Below are 12,095 nucleotides of genomic sequence, written 5' to 3'. Positions count from 1 at the left end.
ACACCTTCAGTTTTTCTCACCCTTCTAAGTCTCCCTCTTGGCTCACACAGAAGGAATCCATTCAGTAGAAGGACAGTGCAGCCTTTGTGAAGCTGGAGCAAGCCCTGCCTTGTTCATTTCAGCCCACTAGGCAGGATTAAGGTCTAGGATCCAAATGGTGTGTGACTGAAAGCTGAATTGGGAAAGCGTTGCATAACCCAGGGAGGGAAGTAAAAGAAAGGATTTGAGCTGCAGCTGTCCCTGAGAATTGGAGAGTAGCCAGCCCTTCTATGTGCACAGTTGCCAACAAGCTGTGTGTGTGTGTGTGTGTGTGTGTGTGTGTGTGTGTGCATGTGTGTGCGTGCATGCGTGTGTGCGTGCCTACTCATGGAACCAGAGGCATGTGCAGGGGGAAGTGGAAGGCATTTGAAGTCATGTGCTGTCATAAAACAAATATAGACAGGGACCAGATGTTGAGCTTCTGGTTACAAATCTGCCATTACTGGCTCTATGTTCTGCACTGCAGCCACTGGGTCATTATCTTTTCAACTTGGGCATTTGTGCACCATGTCCTTTCCCAGCTAAGTGCTAGGGAATGGTTGAATCCATTGTGGATTTGGACTCTGAGGCTTTACTTCCTATTTCCCATACAGACTTTGAGCTATGCATGCATAAAATATATCAGTATGAAGGATGGTTTGCATTCTTTCAAAGTGCCTCAGTACTCACTAAGTACTTTGGCTTCTATACACAAGGTCTTAGTACAAATTGTATACTGGTTCACAGTGAAATCCACTTCAGAAAACAGTAAACTATGCCACAACTAATTTCAGATGGAGAAACCAAGTCCCAAAGGACTATTAGCAAAATAGCTCACGTCTGTTAAAGTTAGGGACTACACTAATGGATGATTATCAAAAGACTCCTAAAAATAACTCCATGAATAAACTGCCAGTTCCCCTCCATTTTAAATGAGGAAAATGGAGATAAGTTAGTTAGGAATCAGCCCAGGGTCGTGTAATGAGTGTGGGGGTGGAAAGCAATCACTCTTGCCTTCCATCGTGCAGGCCCTGGCATTTCCCATTAGCAACCTCTGATCCCCTCTAGAAGAGGTAGACCTCTGATCCCCTCTAGAATTCTATTCTGGTAACACCCAGGTCATAAACCTCCCCTCCTGTCAATACCTACTTAAGTCTGAATTTAATGACTCTTGGAGCCTGAAATCCCAGCTTCATCCTCCAGGGCCTTCCCTACTCTTTTTCTGATTTCTAACTTGCTGGTTAACACCTGCGACTGTCTTCCCATGCCCACAAGATCACCAAAGACACCAGCAAAGGAGAGAAGGGACAAGATCAGGAGTAAAATACAGAGTCAACTTGATAAAGTCGGAGTGAAAGCATTTACTCCAAACAAGAGGAAAAGGCAGCCTGGGTGTGGCAGCAGGTAGAGAAGTCTTTGATTACAGGAGGAGGGTGACAGGTACTGTCCTAGCACTGAGAAAATGCTACTGGCTGGATGTGAAGAGAAGATATGAGAAGCATCATTTTTCAGGAGTTGATACTGTCTAGACAGGCTTGGCATGGAGCTAGACACTGTATGTGTATGCACTGGGTTCTGTCTTAGGGTTACTGTTGCTACAACAAAACACCATGACCAAAGCAACTTGGAGAGGAAAGAGTTTAATTAGGCTTACACTTCAACAGTACTATTCATCATTGAAGAAAGTCAGGACAGGAACTCAAACAGGGCAGGAACTTGGAGGGAGGAGCTGACATAGAGGACATGGAGGGGAGCTGCTTACTGGTTTCCTTCCCACAACTTGCTCAACCTGCTTTCTTAGAACCCAAGACCACCAGCCTAGAAATGGCCCCACCCATAATGGACAGAGCCATCCTTGCTTAATCAATCACTAATTAAGAAAATGTCCTACAAGTACACAGTACACAATACACAGTACAGCCAGATTTTATGGAGGCATTTTCTTAATTGAGGTTCTCTCCTCACAGATGACTTCAGCTTGTGTCAAGTTGACATAAAACTATCCAGCACACTCCTCAGCATCTTCTTTGGCCAACCTCATCAGCCTAGGCTTGACTAGGCTCTTGAGCATTCCAGACTGTGGACCCTGCTGGAAAAGCCAGAGGACCAAGTGTTCTGAGACAGAAAGCAAAGCCAGTGAATGGGTGACTTACCAGGAAGTCTAATATTTACTCCTCTCTGGCATCTTGAGAAGATTTTCCAGGATGGAGTTAGAGAAGAGAAAACAAAGTCTCCAAAAACCTCTGTGAGAGCCAGCTCTAGGAACCTTCCTGCATGACCCTTGAAGAGGACTGACCTCTCTCCTCCTGCAGTGACACCCTTGCCGTCAGCATAGGTGGTAATGCCTCAAAAGGTAGCCCACTGACAGCTTTGGGTTCTGAGACTGGGTGTCCATGGGGCATTAAAGAAAGACAGATGTTTGCCCATGTTCTTGAGCATATGTAGACATCTCTAATGTCTCCCTGCAATGTCAGAATCTCCTCTGTGAGCAAGTGCCTGCAAGTTCCAGGAATTTACAGTTTGTGGGAAGGTTCTGTCCCCTGGACAGTCAAGGATGGGCAAGCCTGGGCTACTTTTCATCAGCACTCCAGGTGGAAAAGCTTTATTTTCTTTTGTAACTGATGATCCGAGGTCTGAATATAGGTGTTGTGCCCTGAAGCACAGACTCTTTCTAATGTTTGCGTGGTCTTCAGAAAGCCTTGCTTCATGTCACTCCTTTTTTCTAGAGACTATCATAGGAGACAATTTTCAAAGGCCCTTCTTAGAGACCACAGTCTGTTTTAATTTTTTTCCTTGATCCTAGCACCTCAAGGAGACAGATGTTACCCATGGCCTGGTTGAAATAGAGTTGTTTGCAAATAGACAGCCCATTCAGCTAGTCGCTAGTCGCTTGCCCCTGGGCAGCTGCCCATCTGCTTTATCTTGCTGTACCCTAGCTTCTTGTGGCCTGAGGTTGTTTCTATAGAGGGATTCTCTCCCTCCCCTCAAGACTGGGTGATTCAGGAAGCAATAAGCTGCTGAGTGCTGGGGCTGGGGCTCCCTCCCTAATCCCCAGCCTGTGTTTATCCCATGGCCTTGGGGTGGGGGTTGGAGAGTGATGAGCAAGTGGGTAGCTGCTGGACCTACTGGACAAGCAGGACGGAGCACTCCCGGGACAGGCCCCCTGCCTGGGCCCAAGAGGAGCCAGAAGCCATGTGGGTGGCTGTGGGCATGCTCTGGCTCCTTGCCCTTGGGGGACCTCACCAGGCCTGGAGCTTCTGCCCCTCTCAGTGCAGCTGCAGCCTGCACATCCTGAGTGATGGCAGCAAGGCCAGGTAAGACACCAACAGGTGTGGGATGGGTCATCAGGCCTTCATAGGTTCACCAGCTCGGCAGAGTGGGGAGGGGTTGGATGCCCGGCAACTGTCCACTTACAAAACACCTGCTCCCACCTGAGGCCATCTGATACACATAGACACGCTGGTTTGGGGGACCCTTGAAACCCAAGGTCTTGTGAAAACAGTCAGTGCTGTGTCATCTTCAGTAAGTAGGGGGTTTACTCTGCCCAGAAGTGTGTGGGCCCTGCATGGGCCAGGTTCTGGAAATTCTTCCTGAGCCTTCCTTCATGTTTCTGGTAGGGAGAAACCCTCTTTAAACATGTAGAAGTTTCTTCCTTATCTTATTCTTCCCCTCTGTTTGCTTCCTTCCATTTTTATCTTCTTCTCGGTGTCCCCCAACTCCTTCTTTCTAGGTATCCCTCATTCTCATGCCTGACCTCCACAAGATACCCAGTCACATTCAGGTGCTTTTGTCTTGTAACCCATGGTGGGACACATGCCTCCTGATGTACTTCCCCCCTACTTGGATGTCTATAAGACCAGCAGTGCCCACTGCCTTGCAGGAAGCTCCTGCCATCCCCAGCCCACTTCTTGATTTCTGCCACACTTTCTTCTCCTCTTCATGGATCTTTGAAGTCAAAGCCGCTGTGATTGGTGGACCCTGGCTTTTCTCATGGAGCTCGATTTCTTCCTTTTGTCAGCCAGCTTTAAGTCGCCATCTTTTCTCAACGTTCTTGGCTTATTCCGGAGGGAACTTATTTTCTGATGTCTCAAGGATTTCAGTCCCTCACTCAGGGCTTTTCCTACCTGCTTTCCAACCTTGTAGAATCCATCATCCTTTCTTCTTTGTCTCACATGAATACTGGAGAAACACTGATGGTTTCTGATGGTGGAAATGAACTTATTGGAACTACCTTTTTCACATGATGCTGGCAATGTTGAATTGATCGGGGATGATGGAGGCTGGGAATGGAGAGGAACCTCCAGAAAAGATGACATGTATGTTCTGGAGAAAAGAAAGCATTCCATTGTTGACGTGTTTGATGATTTCATTAATAAGGAGAGTAAATTTCCTTTCACTAAGTGAGACAGGCTGATGCTTAATGATACTTAATCAGCCTGGAAAATGGCTGATGACTCGGGACAGGGTGGTGAGGGTGCTTTTTGTCACCCTGGTCACAAAGGTGACATCATCCAAAGAGAGCAAATGCCTCAAAGTCACATGCCATTGGTGATGGAACCAGTATCAGAATCCATGGATCTAATTTTTAGGCACTGGGAATTCTGCCGTGTATGGGGAGCAGGAGATTCAGCCTTCTACATAGAGTGTCCTACAAGGTCAGTGAGGCCATGAAAGGCTGCAGGGAAGCCCAAGTCTCTAGCCACCACAGGCATAGACTGATATCAAGGCACCTTTTGTGTGTTAAATACCTTCCTCAGACCCAGTTCTAACCTTGTAGAGTAGCATCCTAGCACCCTTCCTGCTTCATGTTCAAATCCTGAACACAGTATGTATGTCTCTGGGAATAAGAGTTGGAGCCGTGTGTGTCCAGAAGTGGCTTGGCTGGGGCAATATGGGCACCTAAACAAATGTTTCCCCTTTCTCTTGGTGCACAGTTTTTTAAGGTGGTTCATGTTAGGCTCTTCCTACCCTTTAAGTCTTCCCTTGACCATTTCTTCCCCAGTTTAGGAACAATTTCCCTATCAATTCCCTTCCTTTATCTGGATCCAACCCTTCCTTATTAACATCCTACCCATACACATCGGCACTGTATGTCTATGCACTATGCATTAGGGTGTTTCTATGTATGTGTTAGGGTATCTCTTTCTCGGCTAGATTATCAACAGCAGTGGGCAGGCACTGTGACTATGATGCAATGTTGATGTCTATGTTAACAAGCAGATCTGGGGGCTCATAAGGAAAGGATGTTTGTTCAAATATCCCTCATTTCTGTGACCAGGACAGTGGTGTGCAGCGACCCTGACTTGACCTTGCCCCCAGCTTCGATTCCACCGGACACCTGCAAGCTGCGCCTGGAGCGGACGGCCATCCGTAGGGTGCCTGGAGAGGCCTTCAGGCCTCTCAGCCGCCTGGAACAGCTGTGGCTGCCTTACAATGCTCTCAGCGAGCTCAGTGCCCTCATGCTTAGGGGCCTGCGCCGCCTGCGAGAGCTGCGTCTGCCTGGGAACCGCCTGGCTGCTTTCCCCTGGGCTGCGCTCAGGGATGCTCCACAACTGCAGCTGCTCGACCTGCAGGCCAATCGCCTGTCGACCTTGCCACCTGAGGCTGCACACTTCCTGGAGAACCTTACTTTCCTGGACCTTTCCAGCAACCAGCTGATGAGGCTTCCCCTGGAGCTGCTAGACACCTGGGCTCACCTGAAGATCGGACCCTTCCATTCAGGTCACCGTGCCAGGCTAGTTCTAGGTAATCAAGATGGGTTCCTTCATCCTGAATCATCCCGGTGCATCTTGGGGTTTTAGGCAACTATTCAAGCCTCTCTGTGTCTGATTGACATCATGCTCACCTATACCTGAGGGGAGATGGAAAGATGTCGGCATTAATCTCAGGTTTAGTAGCTCTAGACCAACCGAGCCAGCTCATATTCCAGTATTAAAAATAAGAAAACTGAGACTCAAGAGGTCCCTAGTCACACAACCAGTGTGTGGCCTGGTTAAACTCAGGTTCACAGCTCAGGATAGAATGAGTCAGCACAGTATGTCAACCAGACCCTCTGCCTCTTCTATCCCTCTTTGCTCCTAATAAACCGGAGGTTTACCAAGTAAACAAGCAAGGCTTTGCTGCCCAGGGCACCTGTCTGCTCTTGGGGCTGACAGGTACAGCCATAACTGGAAAAGCCATTAAAAACAAAGCAAAGAGGCTAATGATCCCTTTGTCCCTTTTCCTACCCTAATCCCTCTCCCAAGGGCAGCTTCCAATTTTCATGTTTACTTACAAGATCCTTATCTTTTACAATATGTTTACATGTGCATACAAATACACACACACACACACACAGAGAGAGAGAGAGAGAGAGAGAGAGAGAGAGAGAGAGAGAGAGAAGCTGTGAAATGTTACAATTTTTTTAAATGTAATTGTCTGTATACATGTGTGTCTGTGCCCTTGGATGCCAGAAGAGGGTGTTATATCCCCTGTATCACTAGTTACAGATGAGTGTGAGCCTACATGTGGGTGCCAGATCCTCTGGAAGAGCAGCCAGTGCACTTAACCACAGAGTCACCTCCAGCCCCTGGTGCTAATTTTTTTTAAACCGTATTGTATATATTAACCACCACCGATTTTTTTCATTCGACATTGTATCTCAGAACTCTTTCTAGATAACTGCAAATGAGCAGGTTCATTTTCCACAGTAAAGCAGCCATCCTCACTTCAAAGGTCTTTAGATTGTTCTCACTGTCTTATTAACACCTTTGGTGCCAGAGACTATTCTCAGCCATGGATTCTTAGTATGTGTATGCCAATGCATCTGAAGGATAGAAGCTGAGAAGTGAACTTGCCAGATAATACAGTACACATCTTAAAATATTTACATTCAGTTTGATGGCTTCCAAGGAGGCTGGTACAGTTTTTAGTCTTTGTCATACTTTGTGTATGTGGCATGTGTGTATATCTATCTGCTTGCATGTGTATGGCACGTGTGTGTGTGTGTGTGTGTGTGTGTGTGTGCGTGTGTGTGTGTGTGTGTGCAGGTGCACACGCATATGAATGTACCAACCTAAAGCTGATGTCAGTTGTCTTCCATGGCCATTCTCAATTTTATTTATTGAGGCGGGGTCTCCCACTAACCCAGAGCTCACTGATTCAGCTGGCCTCACTGCAGCTTGCCCTAGGGAGTCGCTGTCTCCACCTTCCTAGGATGGGGAACACAGGCTTCCACCATGCCTGCCTGCCTTTTATGCATATTAGGAAAACCAAACTCTGGTCCTCAGACTCATCCAGCAAGGGCTGGATTCACTGGTCCAACTCCTCAGACCCAGTGAGTATTTTTGAGTGATTTCCAATTCTTGATACTAGAAGCACTTTATGAAGAGAGAAGCAGTGAGGGAAAACAATGCTGTCACAGAAAATGAAAAATCAAGTTTAGCAATTTAGCAAGATGAGGAGCTGGGATTGGAGGTCAGTTCTGTTGACTTTGAGCAGAAAAACCGCCCTCATCTTCCCAGAGGGGACATGGACTTGCTAATGGACCTGGAGATCTGGGGTTAACCCCTTGCTTACTTTCTCACATCTGCAGGGCTTCAGGACAACCCCTGGGTATGTGACTGTCGACTCTATGACCTGGTTCATCTCCTAGATGGCTGGACTTCAAACTTGGTCTTCATTGAACCTAGACTGAGGTGTGCCAGCCCACGAAGCCTGGCGGGAGTGGCCTTTAGCCAGCTGGAGCTGAGAAAGTGTCAGAGCCCAGAGCTCCGTCCAGGGGTAACCAGCATCATATCCCCTTTGGGTAGCACAGTATTGCTACGTTGTGGAGCAACTGGGATCCCAGGTCCTGAGATGAGCTGGAGGAGAGCCAATGGACAAGCACTCAATGGCACAGGTGAGTGAGCAACAAGGCCTTCTGTGTTGAGTGCTGGATTGATACACGTGGGTCAGCTTCCCAAACGGAGAGTGGACAGAATTAGCAGGGACTGGTATAAGCCAGCCTGGGCTCTGATCTGTCTGAATGCAATTGGCTAGAATCTGCTCATATGCTGGACATTGATTATGACAATGGCTGGCAACCCATTTATTTCTCATTAGTCACTTTATTATCAGAAACTCAGGGCCCATGTTGGGAGCAATACAAAGTTAATTTTTGTTTTGTTTTGTTTTTGAGTCAGGGTTTTTCTGTGTAGTCCTGGCTGTCCTGGAACATGTTCTGTAGATCAGGCTGGCCTTGAACTCAAAGATCTGCCTGCCTCTGCCTCCTGGATTTAAAGGTGTGCATTGACCCACCCAGCACAAAGTTGATTTGTAGGAAAAAATACTCAATACATTTAACATTTTAGCAGGTTTTTCTTTTTAAAATATTAATGCAGAATTATCAAGGGTAAAAAATGATGGAATTGCCATCTGTTGAGATATTCTTATGGGTCTAATGTTATATTAAGTAAATTATGTCCATAATGTCACTGAACTTTAAAAAGCAGACAAGGTTGGGCATGATGATCTGAGTCTATAGCCCTAGCATTTGGGAGGCAGGAAGATCAGACGTTCAAGGCCAATCTTAACTACATTGAGAGTTAGGGGTCAGTCAGGCCACATGGGACCTTTATCAGAACCACCCCCACCCTGAGCCAAACCAAGACAAAACTGTAAAAAGCAACAGTTTTGATTATCTTTATTCATGAAAATAAATGGAAATGCTGAGAGGCAAATGCTTGCCCCGCATCACACAGCTCCTATATGAAGAAGTCAGTCTAGCACTGGAGTCATAGTGTGTATGAAGGGTCTATTCTGGCTGAGTTGTGTGGCAGAGATGGATCATCTCTTGCGGTGGCAGCGGGGACAAGAACCACAGTCATACACAGGCAGAAAATAAGTCGAGGAGAAATAATTTCTTAGCACCCAACCAGAAAAGCTCACGTCACTCCCAGTTTTCTGCCGCCTCCCTAAACAAGGCTGACAACCATTGCTCTAGAATAGGGATTTTGGATTAGTTTGCAGAGCAGTACGAAAGGCTCCACTGTGGAAGAACACAAAGGTGAGGATGCTGGTTAGACGTGTCAGTTGGGGTGTGCAAGGGGGTATGGCACTTCCAGATTGTCCTCTCGGCCTCACACTCACCCCTGAACCTACCTACCTACCCCCAGTGCATCTGCCTGCTTCCCTGAAGGGTCACCTTTGCGTCACTCTGGAAGCTGAAGGGGAAGTTCTGGGCATATCAGACTTTGAAGGCAGTTAGTTCTTCTTTGGCAGTTTGTTCTTGAGTAATCCAGTGAGATAGACCTTGAAGGACTTGAGATTTGAGTGCATATTTTCTCGGGATGAGTGGTATTCCCTACAGTGTGTGTAGACCAGGGACTATGTGTGACCTGGGCCTTAGAAGGAAGCCTGTGAAGACCGTTCGTTCGTTCGTTCGTTCATTCGTTCATTCATATCTGCCTCTTCTCTCCCTAGTGCACCAGGAAGTCTCCAGCGATGGCTCAAGCTGGACTTTGCTGGATCTGCCTGTTGTGTCTCTCTTTGACTCTGGAGACTACATCTGCCAGGCCAAGAACTTTCTAGGAGCTTCTGAAACACTTATCTCCTTAATTGTCACCGAGCCCCAGACTTCTACAGAGTACAGCGGGGTTCCAAGGGCCCTGTGGGCAAGGACAGGGGAGGGGGCCGAAGCTGCTGCTTACAACAACAAGCTGGTGGCCAGGCATGTTCCCCACATTCCTGAGCCTGTAGCCATGGCCACCAAGCCCTCAGTGCCCAGCATAAAAGAGGAGCTGGAGCTCCAGCACTTTCAGATGGATGTCCCAGGAGAGCTCTCCAGAGAGCAAGCAGAGCCGCAGGAGGCCCAGATGGTCAGGTCTCTCAAGGTGGTAGGAGATACTTACCACAGCGTGTCACTGGTGTGGAAAGCCCCTCAGGCTGGGAACACAACTGCCTTTAGTGTCCTTTACGCCGTCTTTGGGCAGAGCGACATGCGAAGGGTGATTGTGGAGCCTGGGAAGACTAGTGTCACCATCGAGGGGCTTGCTCCAAAGACCAAGTACGTGGCATGTGTCTGTGTGCGGGGCCTAGTGCCTACGAAGGAGCAGTGTGTCATCTTCTCTACTGACGAGGTGGTAGATGCAGAGGGCACCCAGCGGCTCATCAACATGGTGGTGATCAGCGTGGCAGCCATCATCGCGCTGCCTCCCACCCTGCTCGTCTGCTGCGGGGCGCTCCGAAGACGCTGCCACAAGTGCCGCACACGGGGCTCTGCAGAGGCGACTGGTGCCTACGTTAATTTGGAAAGACTGGGCCACAGCGAGGATGGTTCAGAGCTGTCCAGGAGCAGCCTCAGCGAGGCAGATAGGCTTCTCTCAGCACGCTCCAGCCTGGACTCCCAGGTCTTGGGAGTCAGGGGTGGCAGGCGTATCAATGAGTACTTCTGCTGAGCCTGAGCCCCACTCACACGGGTCTGGCCACTCTCCCCCTTCAGTCTCACACACTTCCACACCTGATTGTGTGCTCAGCCACCCTTAAGGTCCGGGTACTTGCTCACATGTACGTTTACATCAACTGCAGCGGACACGGCGCATTAAGCACGTACTGTGTGCTAGCAAGTGTCCAAAGCACTGCATAGGTGTTAGCTCACCGGGCTCTCATAACAACCATTAGCATCAGGACTCATTTTTCTCTCTATTTTCCTGGAGAAGAAACAGGTGTGAAGTATTTTGCCTGTATCAGTCAGTTTCTGCTACATAACAAATAAAAGCAAACTCTCTGGTACGCAGCATTAAGATACTTACTTTCACACGCTGTGTCTGTAGATTGACTGTCATGGCTCCGCTGTGTGCGTCCCATCGGGGCCCAGAGGTGGAGTGTAACAGTGGCTAGCTACCTGGGGCAGACTTCTCTCAGATGACATAAGAGGAATGGTAAAATCATGCAATACCTCTCAATGTCTTAGTGTGAGATTGGTACATTGCTGCTTCTGCCCGTATTGTATCTGCCAAAGAGAGTCTCATGGCCAAACGCAACTTTAACAAGGCAAGCAAAGACACCAGTCCTCTGAAGATGATAACGGGAGACAAAACATTTGTGAAGCAAATTTACAATATGGCCCACTATCGTACTGCCACTGGGGAGTGGCAGCTCTAGCTTTGGACCTAGCAGTTGGGCAGTTGGTTCTTCTGGAAAGTCCTTACCACTCTCTCTCTACATTCCTTTATGGTTGCATTTATGTCAACTCATAAACACAGTCTTTCTATACATAGCCATGTTTTTTTAACACACACACACACACACACACACACACACACACACACACACACACCCCTCATCCATATTGTGCCCCCTTATTGAATTCTAACATTTAACCTTCAGGATGCCTGGAGATAATCTTTTTTTTCTGCAATGAATTCTCGAAAATACTGTTCTTTTGTTCTCAGCATGCCTGGAGAGAGCCAAGAATCATCTACAACAGAGAGAACTGTCATACCAATCTTGTTTCACACCCAACCCATTCCCATGGAGCAGCCCTTACAATGATTTCTGAAATTTTCTTGGTTTTGGAGAGGATCTAGGAGCTTTCTTGGTCACCCAGCAGACTCCTTCAGAGAATTCCTGCTGAGCTCTGCCAAAGGCAGAGACAGTACGGATGTCTATGCACAGGAATGAGTGAATGTTCCTAGCAGAAGACCTCCATTTATCCCTTGTCTACAGAGAAGATGGGTATCAAGTCTTTTGGTAACAACTGTAGACTTTCAGAGTCAGATGTGATCCAAGGAAATCATTTAACTAGTACCAAACAAGATAATTCACATCATGTGAATGTTGACTAGATGTAACTCTCCCTCCTATTTGCAAAAGACCTCATAAAATGTTCCTATCAGTCCATTCTGGAGGCCAGGATATTTGATTATATAAAATTAAGAGCCAAAGAACTAAATGTGTATACAAGGGAGAGATAGAGTATCTTTTGGAATCCATATCCTAATGTCTATATTCAGTATTAATCTCTGAAGTGCAGTCCACAACACGTTTACTATGAAAAATAAATATTGGCAGCCTCCAAACCCTGGAATAAGAACCACAAGAACACATGTGCACATGAC

General features: G+C 47.4%; 1 protein-coding gene across 1 annotated transcript; it reads left to right on the top strand.

The window, feature by feature from the left end:
* Positions 1-3,120: 3,120 nt before the first annotated feature.
* Lrit1 (leucine rich repeat, Ig-like and transmembrane domains 1) lies at positions 3,121-11,293 on the top strand. Its single transcript, XM_028883019.1, has 4 exons — positions 3,121-3,332; positions 5,297-5,763; positions 7,592-7,897; positions 9,460-11,293. Exons 1-4 carry the CDS (start codon positions 3,211-3,213, stop codon positions 10,431-10,433), a joined length of 1,869 nt encoding a protein of 622 aa, XP_028738852.1. The 5' UTR covers positions 3,121-3,210; the 3' UTR covers positions 10,434-11,293.
* Positions 11,294-12,095: the final 802 nt, after the last annotated feature.

The sequence above is a fragment of the Peromyscus leucopus genome, chromosome 9 (assembly GCF_004664715.2).
Source record: "Peromyscus leucopus breed LL Stock chromosome 9, UCI_PerLeu_2.1, whole genome shotgun sequence".
NCBI classification, from domain to species: Eukaryota; Metazoa; Chordata; class Mammalia; order Rodentia; family Cricetidae; genus Peromyscus; species Peromyscus leucopus.
This window is presented reverse-complemented; position numbering and strand designations above follow the sequence as displayed.